The following is an 18,786-nucleotide window of genomic DNA, read 5'->3' on the forward strand; positions in this document are numbered from 1 at the left end:
TCTAAGCCAAAGGTATCCAGCAAGCCACCAACAAGCCTGGTGGCTCAGATGGTAAAGAATCCACCTGCAATGAGGGAGACCCAGGGTTCAATCCCTGGGTTGGGAAGAGCCTCTGGAGGAGGGCATGGCAGCCCACTCCAGTATTCTTGCCTGGCGGGCTACAGTTCATGGAGTCACAAAGAGTCAGACATGACTGAGTGACTAAGCACACATCGGGCAAGCAGTTAAGAGCCTTAATTCATCGAGCAAATATTTGTCACAAGTACAAAAGCAACTAGGATGTTATCCCTTCCTTCAGGGAGTTCAGTTTAGTGGGAAGTCTAAAACAGGCAAACAGATGATGATCACAGTGTAACATGAAAAGTGCTGTGATAGGAAACCACGGGATTTTTCTGGGGCTTGGGTAGGAGTGGAGTAGGGGAGCTGGTTAGAGAAACTGAGCTGAATCAGAGTAGGAATTAGCTAAATGAAGAAGAAAGGGAAGGGCATTCCAGAGACCGAGAAGAGCATATATGAACACACAGAGACATGAAACACTTCTCAAGAATACAAGTAGCTCAGTGTAGTTGGTGCTTTTCATCATGATCCGTGTAATAGAGACAGTTTAAAGAGGTAGGTAAGTAAGGACCAAATCTTGAAGGGCCTGAGAATTTTGGGCAGACATTGAATGAGAGTAGTATGATCAGATCTGTATTTTAAAAAGATTGCTCTGTACCCCAGAAGAAGGATGGGCAGAAGCCATGAATTAATTCACAGAAGAAATGCAAATGGCCAATAAATTATGAAAACTCAGCTTCCCTAAGAATCAAAGAAATGCAATAAAACAACCAAATGCAATTTTTTTCCTATCAGATGGGCAAAGATTAAAATGAATAATAATGCCCAGTGTTGGAAAAGACGTGCATAAAAGGACATTCAGAAACCACTGGTTGGTAATAGAAATTGAAAAAATGGGGTAGGTGAGAGAGGTATAGCAATTTATCTTACAAATCAGAAACTTAAAAAATGTATATCCTCTTTGGCCTCCCAATTCCATATCTAGGGAGTTATTCCATGGGAATAATAAAATAACCTTCATCAAGATGTTTGTACAAAGATGTTCATCACAGCATTGTTTCTAATAGTGGAATAATTGAAGACAGGTTAAATGTTCTAGTGAGAGACTGTGAAATAAATCATGTTACAGCCACACAGTGGAATACCACACAGCTGTTAAAATGGTGCTATCGATGTATGTTTATTGACATGGAAAGATGTTCATTATAAACGTTAGTGAAAAAGCAGATTCCTGAAGAGTATATAGAGCATTCCAATTTTGTAAATTAAAAAAAAATGTTTAAGCATCAAAGTAAACTGCATAGAAAAAAATTTGGAAGGTCATATACTGAAAGAGTATCTCTGGGTAGTAGAGTTATTGGTGATTTTTTCCTTTTTTTTCTGCTGTATATTCTAATTTTTTTAAACCAGTAAACGTGCATTACTTGTGTGATTTTTTTTTTAAGTAAAATTAAGAATAAACAAACAAACAAAAATAAAGAGCACTCTGGCAGAAATGTGAAGAAATTAATTGGGGAGAGCAAGACTGGAAGAAGACTGATTGCAGTGGTGCAGGCCAGAGATCTCAAAGAATGAAGCCAGAGCAGGCAGAATAGGGCTGGAAAGATGGGGATAGAAGTGAGATATATTGAAGAGGTAGAATCTTTAGGACTGTTGACTAATTGGATATGTAGATGAGTGAGGCTATAAGTGGTCGACAAACCTACAAGGCTTATCAGAGCATTTATGGTCACGTAAGCTAGCAGTGTGTTGTTCAGGTGTAGGGGAGTTTCATTCAGATTCTTGCGTATATGAAGTTGGCAAGTTGATGTTTTAGAATAGGATCATTTTTCTCTCAGGTACCCGTAGAATAGTCCAGAGCCATCATTTTAGTGGCCAGGGGAGGTGAGATGGGCTGATCCCTTGGTGGCACTGAGAACGGGACTGGTCAGCTAGAGGATGGTGTCCGAGCTTGAGAGATGACATGTTTCTTTTCTCAGTTATGGGAGCTATGAGGAGCCTGATCCCAAGTCGAACACCCAAGACACGAGCTTCAGCAGCATCGGTGGGTATGAGGTATCAGAGGAGGAAGAAGATGAGGAGGAAGAGCAACGCTCTGGGCCGAGCGTACTAAGCCAGGTCCAGCTGTCAGAGGACGAGGAGGACAGTGAGGATTTCCACTCCATTGCTGGGGACAGTGACTTGGACTCTGATGAATGAGGCTTCCTTTCGGCCTCCTTGGTCCGCCTTCCCTGTTCTCCAGCCTAGCTCACCTTTCCCCCATTTGTTTATATTTTTTGTTACAGTGTCTGATCCTGAAACTACCAAATTAATGAATACTGTAGCTTTTTAAAAAATAATAAGTAAATGATAATAAATTAACTCTTCTGATTTTTCTGAGGCAGTGCCACCCTTTGATTTAAAACCAGGCAACCCCCTTTCCCCATCACTAACAAAAAGAGAGCACTCTCCTCCTTCTGCAGTACTCTCCTTAACTCTATTAATTGCTTTTGGTATCATTTTGTTCCTGGGGAAGGAAGAGAAATTATGAAATAGCTAATAACTTTATGTCCTCTTGATGTATTAGAAAATTTCCAAGCATGATATCACCTCAGTTTTCTAATTTGCAGGCTGTAACCATTGACAGCCCCCTGTTGGGACAGAGAATTGCGTTCTGGTGGACTCTGTGCCACACTAAAACCATAAAGCTATTGGACAAACTGAACTGCCCGTTATTTATTATTTATTTGATTATACAATGCCTTGTTCCTAAGTGGATTGGAGGCAAATAAATTATAAATCTTTGAAACAGCATATTTGTCAGAAATGATATGTCGCCATGTAAATGTGTTCTGTCCTTCCCCCACCCCCAGGGGAAATGGTAGGGAAATGGTAAGTTCTTTAGGGCAAAGACTGTGTCTTCTGTTTCTTTTCATGCTTAGGATATGGTTCTGTGCAGAATAGGTACTCAGTAAATGTTCCTAGAATCATAAAATCCTCAACAGATTTGTTATTAAGCATCTGCTCCATGATAAGCATTCTATCAGCTCCTTGGGATGCAAACTTAAATAAGACACATTCCTTTTATTGAAAGAGCTCACCATTAAGTTGGGGGAGGGGGAGGGAAATTCAAAACATGTTAATAAATCATTACAGTACTGTAAGATAAGTGCAATTAAGCTAGGTATAAAACATAGGAGAAAATAGAGGAGCAGTCATGTCTGAAAAAGTCAGGGAAGTATTCTTAGAGATAATTTTTAAGCTGACTGTTGAAGAATTAGTAGGAGCTTGCCAGATGGAAAAGTCTAGGCAGAGTGTCACATGAAATGAAAAGGCCAAACTCCAGAAATGGCAAATAGCAGAGTGTGTTCCTTGTTTGTTTGTTTGTTTGTTTGTACCTGCCTTGTTCCAGAAAGGATTTAAGGTGGTTTATGTTCCAGTCCCTCCATGCTGGAATGGCTCTAGGTGAGACTGAAAGATGGACAGGAAGCATATCATCAAGAGCTTTGAATTGATGCTAATGAATGTGAATTTTATATTAATTAGAAATGAAATGTGCTAGTGGAGTGATAAAATATGATTTGTGTTTTAGAAATTCTCAGTATATTGAATGAAGAAATAAATTGAAGAGTCATGTGTAACAAGTGTGATCCCATTTTTGTAAATGATAAAACCACATGTATATATTTATATGTGTTTACATATACTTGTATATGCAAAGGAAAAAGTCTGAAAGGATTTACACAAAATGGTTGACAGTGATAACCTCTGGGCAATGAGATTGGAGGGGAAGGGGCTATATGTTTATTTGTATACTGGGTGGGGCATTGTGCTTTTATTTCTGTATTTGAATTTTTATAAGAACATATTATTTTTGTAATAAAAATAAAAAAAAAATAATTCCAGTGGTAGTGTGGAGAATGGTTTGGAGGGTGGCAAATACAGTTGAACTAGGACTGTGGCATTAGGATAGGGAGGAAGGGGGTGAATTTGAGAGATATTTAGGGGACAGATCAACAGGACTTGGTGACCAGTTGGCATTTGGGAGTGGAGAAGGAAAAATGGAAGATGACTTCCAGAATTTTGGTTTAGGAGATTAGATGGATACATGGTATTCATTCATTCATTCATTCAGCATTTATTGAGCCACCGGGCTTCCCAGGTGGCGCTAGTGATAAAGAACCTGCCTGTCAATTCAGGAGACATAAGAAATCCACAGGTTTGGTCCCTGGGTCAGGAAGATCCCCAGGAGGAGGACATGGCAATCCACTCCAGTATACTTGCCTGGAGAATCTCATGGACAGAGGAGCCTGGCAGGCTACAGTCCATGGTATTGCAAAGAGTCTGGCACAACTGAGCCACTGAGCACACATGAAGGTCACAGAGAGCTCTGTATGCAAAAGAATCTGGACTTAATCCTAAAGGCAGTAAGAATCTATTGAACGATTTGGATAATTTTAGCAGCAGTTTGGGCTATGGACTATAGAATAGGACTGCATATGGTTGTGAGTCATTTAAGCAAAGTATGAGTCAGTTGTTCTTATGCAAGAACAGGCAAAGATTTGAGAGAATTGAGGGGAGGTAAAATCTACAAGTGATTAAATGTGAGGGATATTTCAGTTAATTAGTGAAGAAACATTGATTGAGCCTAGTGAGTACCAGGCATTATTGTTGGTGCTCTGAATATAGCAGTGAATAACACATACCCCCTTCCCTCATAGAGTTCAGGATCTAGTGGGAGAGGAAGACAGATAAGTGAATGAGAGTGAGAGAAGTACTCTGAAGACAAAGTGATATGAGAGGGTTTGGGGTGAGGGTTCTAATTTAATGGTCAAGGAAGACCTTGCTGAGTAGCTGTCATCGGTGTATAAATAAGCATGTGTTGCTGTGATAAAATATTTTTTAAAAGTCTGAAAAAGGAAGCAATGAAAGAACCAAGAAAGTTACTTTGAAAGACTGGCCAGAAGTATGAGGAAACCAGGATACACTGTTTTTGTTGTTGTTCAGTTGCTAAGGTGTGTCCAGCTCTTTGTGACCTAATGGACTGCAGCACACCAGGCTTCCCTGTCCTTCACTATCTCCCAGAGTTTGCTCAAACTCATGTCCATTGAGTCAGTAATGTCATTCAACCGTCTCATCCTCTGTCTCCCCCTTACTTGCAGAAAGGTCAATCAAATAAAGACTGAAATTTGTCATTTGGACTTGGCAGTTGGTGAGCCTTGTGAAAATAGTTTCCTTGTAATGGTGGGTACAAAAACCAGATGGCAGGTGGGTTGAAGAACTCAATGTGAAGAAGTAGAAACAGAGCTTGGTTTGATTAAATAATTGCTGCCGTTCACTTTGCCAGCTTCTGTACAGAGAGCTCTTACCTGATCTCATTTGATCCTGAACCATCTGAGATAGGTGTTACTATTTCTGTTTTACTAATGGGGAAACTGGACTGGAGAAGGGTCACCTTTAAGACCAGAAGGATGAGTATTGGATAGAGAAGCAACTAAGAAGGAAACCATACCTCTCGGCATTTGTAGACGCTGGTAAGAAGTTTTGTCTATATCCTGAAAGTAGTGGGAAATTTTTCAGTGGGACTAGGATTGAGCTTGAAAAGGTGACCTCAGGATTGTGTTTCCAAAACATGAGCTCCATATCAGTGTAAAAATAGCCAATCTTTTCCTATTGATAGTTTAGTTACACTTCTTTGGCAACTCCAGGGTTTTAGGAATTATGTTGCAAATATTTGCTGAATATAATCTAATATTACCCCCTGACTTTGAAGATAAATCACTGGTGTGCTTCAGGAACACTGATTCCTAGGCCCCAGTTAAACCTTCTTGAGTCACAATGCCTAGGGAAGATTGGTGGTCTGTATATTTTACAGATACCCCAAGTGATTCTTTTCTTTCCAAGTGATTTTTTCCCCCACACCACGTGGCTTGAGAGATCTTAGTTCCCTGTCATTGAGTCGCTAAGTCATGTACGACTTTTTGTGACCCCAGGGACTGTAGCATGCCAGGGTTCCCTGTCCTTCACTATCTCCCAGTTTGCTCAAACTCATGTCCATTATGTTAGAGATGCCATCCAACCATCTCATACTCTCTGTCGCCCCCTTCTCCTGCCTTCAATCTTTCCCAGTATCAGGGTCTTTTCCATAAGTCAGCTCTTTGCATCAGGTGGCCAAAGTATTGGAGCTTCAGCTTCAGCATCAGTCCTTCCAGTGAATATTCAGGACTGATTTCCTTTAGGACTGACTGATTTGATCTCCTTGCAATCCAAGGGACAAACTCTCAAGAGTCTTCTCCAATACCACAGTTTAAAAGCATCAATTCTTCAGTGCTCAGCTTTCTTTATGGTCCAACTCTCCCATCCATACATGACAGCTGGAGAAACCATACCTTTGACTAGATGGACCTTTGTCAGCAAAGTGAAGTCTCTGCTTTTTAATACGTTGCTAGGTTTGTCATAGCTTTTCTTCCAGGGAGCAAGTGTCTTTCAATTTTGTGACTTGGATCCCAAGAAAACAAAATCTGCCACTGTTTCCACTTTATCCCCATCTATTTGCCATGAACTGATGGGACCAGATGCCATGTTCTTAGTTTTCTGAATGTTCAGTTTTAAGCCAGCTTTTTCACTTTCCTCTTTTACCTTCAACAAGAGGCTCTTTAGTTCTTCTTCACTTTCTGCCATTAGAGTGATGTCGTCTGTATATCTGAGGTTGTTGATATTTCTCCCGGCAGTCTTCATTCCATCTAGTGATTCATCCAGCCCAGCATTTCGCATGATGTACTCTGCATATAAGTTAAATAAGCAGCAACATTCCCAAATTAATGCTATCCTCTGTATCAGCTGTTTTTAAAACAAGTGTTACATCAATATGGAAATAGGGGTTGCTTATTGTAAATTTAAATTCCTGGGCTTGAAATGTGCATTTTTAATATGCATACCTATAATTCTGATGCACATAGTCCTTGTAACAGTATTCACAATGATCCTTTGGTAAACATAAGCGCTTTAGAAAAAATATAGAATTGCAAATTTTTAATTATCAGGATATTGGAGAAGTGAATGGCAAACCGCTTCAGTATTCTTGCCTTGAGAACCCCATGAACAGTATGAAAAGGCAAAAAGATAGGATACTGAGAGATGAACTCCCCAGGTCAGTAGGTACCCAGTATGCTACTGGAGATCAGCGGAGAAATAACTCCAGAAAGAATGAATGGACGGAGCCAAAGCAAAAACAACACCAAGTTGTGGATGTGACTGGTGATAGAAGCAAGGTCCGATGCTGTAAAGAGCAATATTGCATAGGAACCTGGAATGTCAGGTCCATGAATCAAGGCAAATTGGAAGTGGTCAAACAGGAGATGGCAAGAGTAAAAGTCGACATTTTAGGAATCAGCAAACTAAAATGGACTGGAATGGGTGAATTTAACTCAGATGACCATTATGTCTACTACTGTGGGCAAGAAACCATTAGAAGAAATGGAGTAGCCTTCATAGTCAACAAAAGAGTCGGAAATGCAGTACTTAGATGCAGTCTCAAAAACAACAAAATGATCTCTTTGTTTCCAAGGCAAACCATTCAATATCATGATAATCCAAGTCTATTCCCTGACCAGTACTGCTGAAGAAGCTGAAGTTGAACGGTTCTGTGAAGACCTTCAAGACCTTTTAGAATTAATACCCAAAAACGATGTCCTTTACATTATAGGGAACTGGAATGCAAAAGTAGGAAGTTAAGAAGCACCTGGAGTAACAGGCAAATTTGGCCTTAGAGTACAGAATGAAGCAGAGCAAAGGCTAATAGAGTTTTGCCAAGAGAACGCACTGGTCACAGCAAACACCCTCTTCCAGCAACACAAGAGAAGACCCTACACATGGACATTACCAGATGGTCAATACCGAAATCAGACTGATTATATTCTTTGCAGCCAAAGATGGAGAAACTCTATACAGTCAGCAAAAACAAGACCAGGAGCTGACTATGGCTCAGATCACGAATTCCTTATTGCCAAATTCGGACTTAAATTGAAGAAAGTAGGGAAATAGACCATTCAGGTATGACCTAAATCAAATCCCTTACAATTACACAGTGGAAGTGACAAATAGATTTAAGGGACTAGATGTGATAGACAGTGCCTGATGAAATATGGATGGAGGTTTGTGACATTGTAGAGGAGACAGGGATCAAGACCATCCCCAAGAAAAAGAAATGCAAAAAAGCAAAATGGCTGTCTGAGGAGGCCTTACAAATATCTGTGAAAAGAAGAGAAGCAAAAAGCAAAGGAGAAAAGGAAAGATATACCCATTTGAATGCAGAGTTCCAAGAACTCTTGGAGAGATAAGAAAGCCTTCCTCAGTGATCAATGCAAGAAATAGAGGAAAACAATAGAATGGGAAAGAATAGAAATCACTTCAAGAAAATTGGAGATACCAAGGGAACATTTCATGCAAAGATGGGCACAATAAAGGACAGAAATGATATGGACCTAACAGAAGTAGAAGATATTAAGAAGAGGTGGCCAGAATACACAGAACTATACAAAAAAGATCTTCATGACCCAGATGATCACAATGGTGTGATCACTTACCTAGAGCCAGACATCCTGGAATGTCAAGTCAAGTGGGCCTTAGGAAGCATGTCTATGAACAAAGCTAGTGGAGGTGATGAAATTCCAGTTGAGCTATTTCAAATCTTAAAAGATGATGCTGTGAAAGTGCTGCACTCAGTATGCCAGCAAATTTGGAAAACTCAGCAGTGGCCACAGGACTGGAAAAGGTCAGTTTTCATTCCAGTCCCAAAGAAAGGCAATGCCAAAGAATGCTCAAACTTCCACACAGTTGCACTCATCTCACACACCAGTAAAGTAATGCTGAAAATTCTCCAAGCCAGGCTTCAACAATACGTGAACCATGAACTTCCTGATGTTCAAGCTGGATTTAGAAAAGGCAGAGGAACCAGAGATCAAATTGCCAACATCCATTGGATCATCGAAAAAGCATGAGAATTCCAGAAAAACATCTATTTCTGCTTTATGGACTATGCCAAAGCCTTTGACTGTGTGGATCACAATAAACTGTGGAAAATTCTGAAAGAGATGAGAATAGCAGACCACCTGACCTGCCTCTTGAGAAACCTATATGCAGGTCAGGAAGCAAGAGTTAGAACTGGACATGGAACAACAGACTGGTTCCAAATAGGAAAAGGAGTACATCAAGGCTGTATATTGTCACCCTGCTTATTTAACTTATATGCAGAGTCCATCATGAGAAACACTGGGCTGGATGAGGTACAAGCTGGAATCAAGATTGCCAGGAGAAATATCAATAACCTCAGATATGCAGGTGACACCACCCTTATGGCAGAAAGCGAAGAAGAACTAAAGAGCCTCTTGATGAAAGTGAAAGAGGAGAGTGAAAAAGTTGGCTTAAAACTCAACATTCAGAAAACTAAGATCATGGCATCTGGTCCCATCACTTCATGGCAAATAGATGGGGAAAAAATGGAAACAGTGACAGACTTTATTTTGGGGGCCTTCAAAATCACTGCAGATGGTAACTGCAGCCATGAAATTAAAAGACGCTTGCTCCCTGGATGAAAAGTTATGACCAACTTAGATAGCATATTAAAAAGCAGAGACAAAAAAAAAAAAAAAAAAGCAGAGACATTACTTTGCCAACAAAGGTGCATCCAGTCAAGGCTATGGTTTTTCCAGTAGTCATGTATGCATGTGAGAGTTGGACTATAAAAAAAGCTGAGTACCGAAGAATTGATGGTTTTGAACTGTGGTATTGGAGAAGACTCTTGAGAATCCCTTGGACTGCAAGGAGATCCAACCAGTCCATCCTAAAGGAAATCAGTCCTGAATATTCATTGGAAGGACTGATGTTGAAGCTGAAACTCAAATACTTTGGCCACCTGATGCGAAGAGCTGACTAATTTAAAAAGACCCTGATGCTGGGAAACATTGAAGGCAGGAGGAGAAGGGGATGACAGAGGATGAGATGGTTCAGTGGCATCACCGATATGATGGACATGAGTTTGAGTAGGCTGTGAGAGTTGGTGATGGACAGGGAGGCCTGGTGTGCTGTAGTCCATAGGGTTGCAAAGAGTTGGACATGACTGAATGACTGAACTGAACTAAACTGAATTATCAGGTACATAGTATTACAAATTTGCTTTTTGGTTCATAATAACTTAATATTCAAGGTTTTTTAAAAATAGTAAATTACCCTTAATGGTATGCATTCAATCTATCATTTATAAACGTCATGCATAAAGTGACAGTTTATATTACATATAAATTATAAATTCTGCAAGTTGGTTTAAATAGATGTGAGACTTTCAAAATCATTTCTTTAAAATTTTGCCTGTATAGGTTTGGATTTTCCACATTTGGGGATCTCGAAGTACTGTATTTTTCAATCAACTCTATATTACAGCTTTTAAATATCCATTCATCCTGATTTATAGAACAGAAATGTACGATTATATCCTGTCCTTGTGACTCTGTCACTTACGTAGTACAAATAAGACCTTGTATCAACCAAAATTTTGACTCAGTTATCTTTAAAAGTGGTCAAATAACAGAATAAGCAGAATTAAATCACATTTTAGTAGGCAGAGGGTATGTCATATTAATGATTGCAAAACTATTCACTTTTTGCGTGCTTCCTCCTTTTGAAATCAAGAATACTTTAAAGGGAGGAAATGGTTATGTGGGAAAGCTGGGAGCAAATAAATGCTCAAAACTGGAGAAATAGTTAAATACTTAGAAAGGAAAAAGAATTTGTCAATGAGAAGTGAAGGTTGGTTGGGTGCCAGATACATTTTGCTTCAGTTTTGACAACTGTATCTGTAGAAAGTATATTAGAAACTTTATTTTAGACAACTCACTTCCTAAATTTCTTTATGCCAAATTATGACAGTCTGCCTGTCTTTGAAAATAACATCAGTTTAGTGCTGGGCACATATGACCCTGAAGACAAGAGTTTAAACCAGTCTTTTTGTTTCTTTGTTTCTTCCTCAAATATAGTGGGAGTTAAGATAAGCTTTTATTTGGAAAACTCAGCAGTGGCCACAGGACTGGAAAAGGTCAGTTTTCATTCCAGTCCCAAAGAAAGGCAATGCCAAAGAATGCTCAAACTTCCACACAGTTGCACTCATCTCACACACCAGTAAAGTAATGCTGAAAATTCTCCAAGCCAGGCTTCAACAATACGTGAACCATGAACTTCCTGATGTTCAAGCTGGATTTAGAAAAGGCAGAGGAACCAGAGATCAAATTGCCAACATCTGCTGGATCATCGAAAAAGCATGAGAATTCCAGAAAAACATCTATTTCTGCTTTATGGACTATGCCAAAGCCTTTGACTGTGTGGATCACAATAAACTGTGGAAAATTCTGAAAGAGATGGGAATAGCAGACCACCTGACCTGCCTCTTGAGAAACCTATATGCAGGTCAGGAAGCAAGAGTTAGAACTGGACATGGAACAACAGACTGGTTCCAAATAGGAAAAGGAGTACATCAAGGCTGTATATTGTCACCCTGCTTATTTAACTTATATGCAGAGTCCATCATGAGAAACACTGGGCTGGAAGAAGCACAAGCTGGAATCAAGATTGCTGGGAGAAATATCAATAACCTCAGATATGCAGATGACACCACCCTTATGGCAGAAAGTGAAGAGGAACTCAAAAGCCTCTTGATGAAAGTGAAAGTGGAGAGTGAAAAAGTTGGCTTAAAACTCAACATTCAGAAAACTAAGATCATGGCATCTGGTCCCATCACTTCATGGCAAATAGATGGGGAAACAGTGGAAACAGTGTCAGACTTTATTTTTTGGGGCTCCAAAATCACTGCAAATGGTGATTGCAGCCATAAAATTAAAAGACACTTACTCCTTGGAAGGAAAGTTACGACCAACCTAGATAGCATATTGAAAAGCAGAGATATTACTTTGCCAACAAAGGTCCGTCTAGTCAAGGCTGTGGTTTTTCCAGTGGTCATGTATGGATGTGAGAGTTGGACGTAAAGAAAGCTGAGCGCCGAAGAATTGATGCTTTTTGAACTGTGGTGTTGGAGAAGACTCTTGAGAGTCCCTTGGACTGCAAGGAGACCCAAACAGTCCATCCTAAAGGAGATCAGTCCTGGGTGTTCATCGGAAGGACTGATGCTGAAGCTGAAACTCCAGTCCTTTGGCCACCTCATGGGAAGAGTTGACTCATTGGAAAAGACGCTGATGCTGGGAGAGATTGGGGGCAGGAGGAGAAGGGGACGACAGAGGATGAGATGGCTGGATGGCATCACCGACTTGATGGACATGAGTTTGAGTGAACTCCGGGAGTTGGTGATGGACAGGGAGGCCTGGCGTGCTCTGATTCATGGGGTCGCAAAGAGTTGGACACGACTGAGCGACTGAACTGAACTGAACTAAGATAAACTTTTATTAGTAAACAAAGGTTCTAGATTCTGGGAGGGGTGTGTGAGGTAACTCCTAGGTATGTAGTGGTGAAGCTCACCAGTCTAGGAGAATTTTTTTTTTTAAAGCCTCCCAGGTGGGCTTCCCTGGTTGCTCAGTGGTAAAGAATCTGCCTGCCAATGCAGGAGACATGGGTTTGATCCTGGGTCAGGAATATCTCCTGGAGAAGGAAATGGCAACCCACTCCAGTATTCTTGCCTGGAAAATCCCATGGACAGAGGAGCCTGGCAGGCTACAGTCCATGGGATCACAAAGAGTTGGACATCACTTAATCAAAAAAACAAGTGATAGGGAGACTTGTTCCAACCCCCCGCCCCATCCTTCTCTAATCCCTGATTTAGATAATTTGATAAAGCTTTCCCAATATTACTGATACATTACAAAAATTCCTAGGCCTCAATATGTAAACTTAAAACTAATTGATTTCTTATCAGTAAGGAATTTTCGGCCTTTTTCCGTTGTTCTCTATCAAACAATGGTTAAAACAATGGATCTTACCCAGTTTTTGGAGTATGGACAATTTTGAAAATAGGGTAAAAACTGAATTTTCCCTCCACAAAAAATATGACTACGCAAAAAGTTTTTTTATTTAAAGAATTTTTAAAGTTTTATATTGGAATATGTTAACAGTGTTGCGTTAGTTTCAGTTGTGCAACATAGTGGTCCAGTTATACATATGTATGTTTCCTTTTTCAAATTCTTTTCCCATTTAGGTGAGCAGAGTTCACTGTGCTGTACTATAGGTTCTTGTCAGTTATTTTAAATATAGCAGTGTGCGTGTAAGTTTTGTGTATATCAGGTGCTTCTTAGACTCCTGGTTAAGAAACTAAAAAGAGGTGTAGTCTGAGATTTCATGTAATTTACTCTCCAAAAGTATCTAAGTTGCAAATCATAAGCTAGTTATAGGCTGGATAGCCAATTTACAATAGAAAAATTGGGGCAATGCATTTTCATTCTCTTAAGGGAAATTTACGTGTCATTTCACTTCCTGCAACTTTCTAATTGCCAGCTGTAACTCCAGATTCCTGTAGAATTTCTTTGTGGACTACAAGGAAGAAAAAAAAAATTCAACAAAATCCCACATTTCAGATCCAAGTGTCTTAGAAATAGTGTTTGTAGTGGTTTGAAATACAGTCTTTTGTGTGTGTGTGTGTGTATGTGGCTTCCACAGCTTACTAGCAATTAAGTAACATTCAGTTTCCTAAGGTTGTGGTGATAGTTAAATGAGATAGTGCTGATGAAGTGCTCAGCACAGTGCCTGGCACATGGTTCACACCCAGTAAGTATTAGCTGTGGTTATTATCTCTTCTGAATAGACAGTAGTTCACACATTTAGACCAATTTAAATTATTTTAGCTACTTAAAGTGAAATCTTGATCTTAATGTGAAATTGCAAACACCAGTTAGTCATATTCCAGACTAACTAGAAATACTCTGGAGAGGAGGGCTTGTTAGAATTGCTTGAGGCATTTTCAAACTCCCATTCCCTGTTAGTCTTCTCCCCCCACATGGAGAGTTACTTTCACTCACACCTACAGTTTTATTATCCCCTTGGCTGAAAATCAGTGCCTTGGTGAGTCACTGTTAGATAAGAATATACACCGACAGAGGGGAAAGCTTCAGAACCATGTATTGACTTCATCTCTCTTTCTGGCAGGGTCAGAAAACAACATTTCAGTTTACTTGACTCTCCTTTATTTCAAATAAACAACTCTTAATGACGCAGTCAAATAAAAGTAAAATACAAGGGACTTCCCTGGTGGTTCAGTGGCTAAGACTCCATGCTCCCAATGCAGGGGGCATGGATTCAACCCCTGGTCAGGAAACTGAGATTCCACATGTGTAACTAAGACCCAGCACAGCCAAATCAATAAATATATTTAAAGTAAAACAAATACCTGATGGCTCTAGACTAGGGGTCCCCAACCTTTTTGGCACTAGGGACCAGTTTCATGGAAGAAAAATTGTCCATGGAATAGGGCAGGGTCGGGGGATGGTTTCAGGATGATTCTTATAAGGAGTATGCAACCTAGATCACTCACATGCACAGTTCACTGTAGGGTTCATGCTTCTATGAGAATCTAATGTCATTGATCTAACAGGAGGCGGAGCTCAGGCAGTAATGTCAGCAATAGGGAGCAGCCGTAAATACAGATGAAGCTCTTCTTGCTTGTCTGCCATTCACCTCCTGCTGTGCAGCCCAATTCCTAACAGGTCACAGACCACTACTGATCCAGTGTTGGGGACCCCTGCTCTAGACAGCTCCAGTACTATAATAAAGCCAAAGTATTGGAAATATGAAAAAAGCATAAGAATTTATTCACCACTATCTTTAGTAATTTAAATATTATTTTAGCTTTTCTTCTAAGTTTCTGGATGTGTTTCAGAAATTCAAGTTTAGAATAAAAATTGACACTTGTTTTTTCTTTTTTTGGCCATGAGGCTTGCAAAATCTTAATTCTCCCACCAGGGATTGAACTTGGGCAGCAGCAATGAAAACACTGAATCCTAACCACTGACCACCAGGGAATTCCCAAAACTTGGGGTTTTAAAACTTCTGCTTCTCATTTCATTTTCTCTTCTTATGACTTCATTTTTTTTTTTTTTACTTTAGAATCAAACTATAAGTAATCATATTTAACTCTCAGGTCAGCAAGTAAGTATGGCTTCTCCTCTAACTGTAAGCAGTAAATATCAGACTGGGCAGAATTTGCCAGAAAATATAAATTCTTAAAAAAGCTGAGGGTTACTCTACCAGATCAACTTACCCAAACTAAAATCCAACTGCCTTCATATTAAAATGTATAACTGAACAATAAAGTGCAAAAATAAATAAATATAAAAGGCAAACAATTTAAAAAAAGTGAGATGAGAAATTTCTTGCAACTAAATGAGAAGTTCCCTTTAACTCCATCCTAGCATGATGATTTTAAAATTATTATTTCAAAGTAAGTTACACAGTAATACATCCACTCAGTTTATACACATTTTACATACCAGTTTAGTCAATTAATTTCTAGTTTCAAGGGCTCTTCATTTTATAACATACAAATTCTAAGCTTTTCCATGCAAACCTCTAATTATTCAAATTTCAAGCAATTAAACTGCTTTTGATTCAGTGGAAGCTGTGTAAAGAGGACAGCCTGGCACTTTCCCTAGGTGTCATGTCCTACCACAGATAGTGCCCAAGACTTAGAAGACAGTTTCTCAGTATACAGATAGATTGAGGCTATACTGCCCTGTCCCCTTCCCTCAGTACTCATTACAAAATAATAACTGAATTTCCATTAACTCTTCTGTTCTCCAACATATACTACCCTTGTGCATTTTGCCAGGGAGATATTTACTTGCTGAGTCTCTGTGATATGGTTCTTCAGAGCCTCGAGATAATAGAGAGACATTCCTGGATGTGATTTACAAAGTAAACCAGATGACTTCAGCATTGTTTTCAGATGAAGATAACATGTTCTAGTGCTTTTAAGTTAAACTCATATGGCTCTTTAGGCAATGGGCCTGGGCCTTAGTTTCCTCATTTGTAAATGCAGGATAGAAGGATAATCCTAAAGATTAAATGAAAAATACGTTGTGAAGTGCTTTGAATAATGTCTGCTGCTGCTAAGTCGCTTCAGTCATGTCCGACTCTGTGCGACCCCATAGACAGCAGCCCACCAGGCCCCGCCATCCCTGGGATTCTCCAGGCAAGAACACTGGAGTGGGTTGCTATTTCCTCCTCCAATGCATGAAAGTGAAAAGTGAAAGTGAAGTCGCTCAGTCGTGTCCAACTCTTAGCGACCCCATGGACTGCAGCCTACAAGGCTCCTCCGTCCATGGGATTTTCCAGGCAAGAGTACGTATATGTTAACTCTTAACTCTTATTTTATTATTATAAATAATAATGATGAGTAGAAGAGAGGTGGACCTTCCCTTGTTCTAATTCTACAGTTCATCAATTCCTAAATCACCATCTACCAGTGTTGCAGTTCAAGTAGGAAAGCAAGACATGTTGGTAAAACAGTGAATGTAGAACTGTTGGGAGGTAATATGTCCACTCAAGGAAGACCAATTGGCTACCCAATGAGCTGACCACTGGTAGCATTCATTCTAGCCCATGGTCTCTGCCTCACCAATCAGAAGCTGTGTCTAAACCTTAAATCCAACTAATATGTAAACATTTATTAATTTATCAACCAGCAATGAGAAATTTAACAAATAGGTAAGTACTCATATTTGCTAATTAGTACGTTCTCTACTAGTTGACAAGTCTGCATCAGAAGATACTGTATTAAGAATATTGCTCAGTGAGGAGACAATCAGAACCAGGGCAGTAAGTTGGATTTTACCTTTAAATTTTTACTATGGAAATTTTCTAACATACCTAAAAGTAGAAAGAGGAGTATAATGAACTCTCATGAACCCTTCCTCTAGCTTTAACAATTATCAACATCTTGCCAGTCTTCTTTCATCTAATCCTCCTTTTCTTGGAGAGGTTCTTAGTGTGTGTTTGTGTTAGTCGTTCAGTCGTGTCCAACTCTTTGTGACCCCATGGACTGTAGCCCACAAGTCTCCTCTGTCCATGGGATTTTCCAGGCAAGAATACTGGAATGTATTGCCATTTCCTTCTCCAAGGGATCTTCCCAACCAAGGGCTCGAACCCAGGTCTCCTGTATTGCAGGTGGATTCTTCCCGTTTGAGCCACCAAGGGAGCCCTGGAGGGGTGCTGCAGTATTTTAAAATATATCCCAGATATTGTATTTTGCCAGAAAATTCTCCAATTTGCATCTCTTATGGATAAAAACTTTAAGAACTCCCCTACCTTTATATCAAAAATAACAGTAATCCCCCCAAACTATCTGATACCCCACCTGTGTTCAAATGTCCCCATTTGTTGCCAAAAAAAGGTATACATTTGGCTTGTTGAAGTCAGCATTCAAATATTGTATTTGGCTCACATGCCTTTTTTAATACATAAATTTATTTATTTGTGGGTCTTCTGTGCTGCACGGGCTTTTCTCTAGTTGCCGTGAGTTGGGGTTACTCTTTGTTGCTGTGCTTGGGCTTCTCATCACAGTGGCTTCTCTTATTGTAGAGCCCGGGCTCTGGGGCACATGGGCTTCAGTAGTTGCCGTCCCTGGGCACAAGCTTAGTTGTTCCACGGCATGTGGAATCTTCCTAGATCAGGGATCGAACCCATGTCTCCTGGATTGGCAGGCAAATTCTTTACCACTGAGCCACCAGGAAAACCCTCATATGGCTTTTAAGTTGTTTCTAAGCGTTAACAGTTCCACCTCTTTAAAAAAAAATGGCATTTGTTTGTTTAGAAAACCAGTTGCTCTCACTTTCTTCCAGTGTGGCTGATTGCACCCCCAACAATCTCCTATTCCCTGTATATCCTGTTAATATATCGTGGGCAATTAGACCAGGAGGTTTAGTTAGTCAAGTTCAAAATACTTTTATTTTCGAAGGAGAGGGAGGAACAAGATGTTTCATAAGTGATGGTGTGTGCTTCCTATTGCATCACATCAGGAAGCAATCTGGTAACAAATCTGGTTGTTACATGGGCCGATCTGAGTGACTGGGATCAAGCTTGATAACCTCATGCACCCATCTTCTGTATAGGAATGGATTTGATACCAGAACATCCCCCTACACAGTGCTGGAGAGTATTGATAACTTTGGCCTCTACCTTGGACTGTCTTATCTGATGACTTGCAGACTATCTTTATTTGTTAGTGTCTCATTTCATCAGATGGAGCTCAGTATATTTGCTAAAATAAAAGGTTCTTACCTACAGAAACAGTCCATCCTGTGCTTTTCCCAAATCAACTTTATTGAATCTGTAGTATTAAAAATTTTTTATATGCTGGACTTCCCTGGTGGCTCGGTAGTAAAAAAAAAAAAAAAAAAAATCCTCCTGCCAATGCAGGAGACATAGGTTAAATCCCTGATCTGGGAAGATCCCACAGGCTGTGGAGCAACTAAGCCTGTGCACCACAACTACTGAGCCTGTTGCTCTAGAGCCTGGGAACCACAGATACTGAGCAGTGAGGCAACTGCTGAAGCCTGCGCTTTGCAACAAGAGAAGCCACTGCAGTGAGAAGCATGCATGCTGCAATTAGAGTAGCCCCCTGCTCACTGCAACTACAGAAAAGCCCGAACAGCAACAAAGATCCAGAAGACCCAGCACAGCCAAATCAAATTATTAAAAATTTTTTTCATATATCCCTTTCACAGATGGCTTATTTTAGACCCCTTACATTTTTCCTTTATTGGT

General features: G+C 39.9%; 1 protein-coding gene across 7 annotated transcripts in view; it reads left to right on the forward strand.

Annotated features, from left to right (window-relative positions):
* The window catches only part of TAF1 (TATA-box binding protein associated factor 1), a 107,515-nt gene that overhangs the window by 67,974 nt on the left and 20,755 nt on the right, over positions 1 to 18,786 (forward strand). For 5 of the 7 annotated variants that reach the window (XM_025276719.2, XM_044937284.1, XM_025276721.2 and 2 more), the window contains one exon: positions 2,037 to 2,850. The exons of 1 other annotated variant lie outside the window; for it this stretch is intronic. In XM_025276719.2, the coding sequence (XP_025132504.1) occupies positions 2,037 to 2,256 (220 nt within the window). In that variant the 3' untranslated portion in view covers positions 2,257 to 2,850. Of the gene's footprint in view, positions 1 to 2,036; positions 2,851 to 18,786 lie in introns of those variants that run through there. One more of the 7 variants, XM_025276722.2, reaches the window with a different exon arrangement.

The sequence above is a fragment of the Bubalus bubalis genome, chromosome X (assembly GCF_019923935.1).
Source record: "Bubalus bubalis isolate 160015118507 breed Murrah chromosome X, NDDB_SH_1, whole genome shotgun sequence".
In the NCBI taxonomy this organism is placed as follows: domain Eukaryota; kingdom Metazoa; phylum Chordata; class Mammalia; order Artiodactyla; family Bovidae; genus Bubalus; species Bubalus bubalis.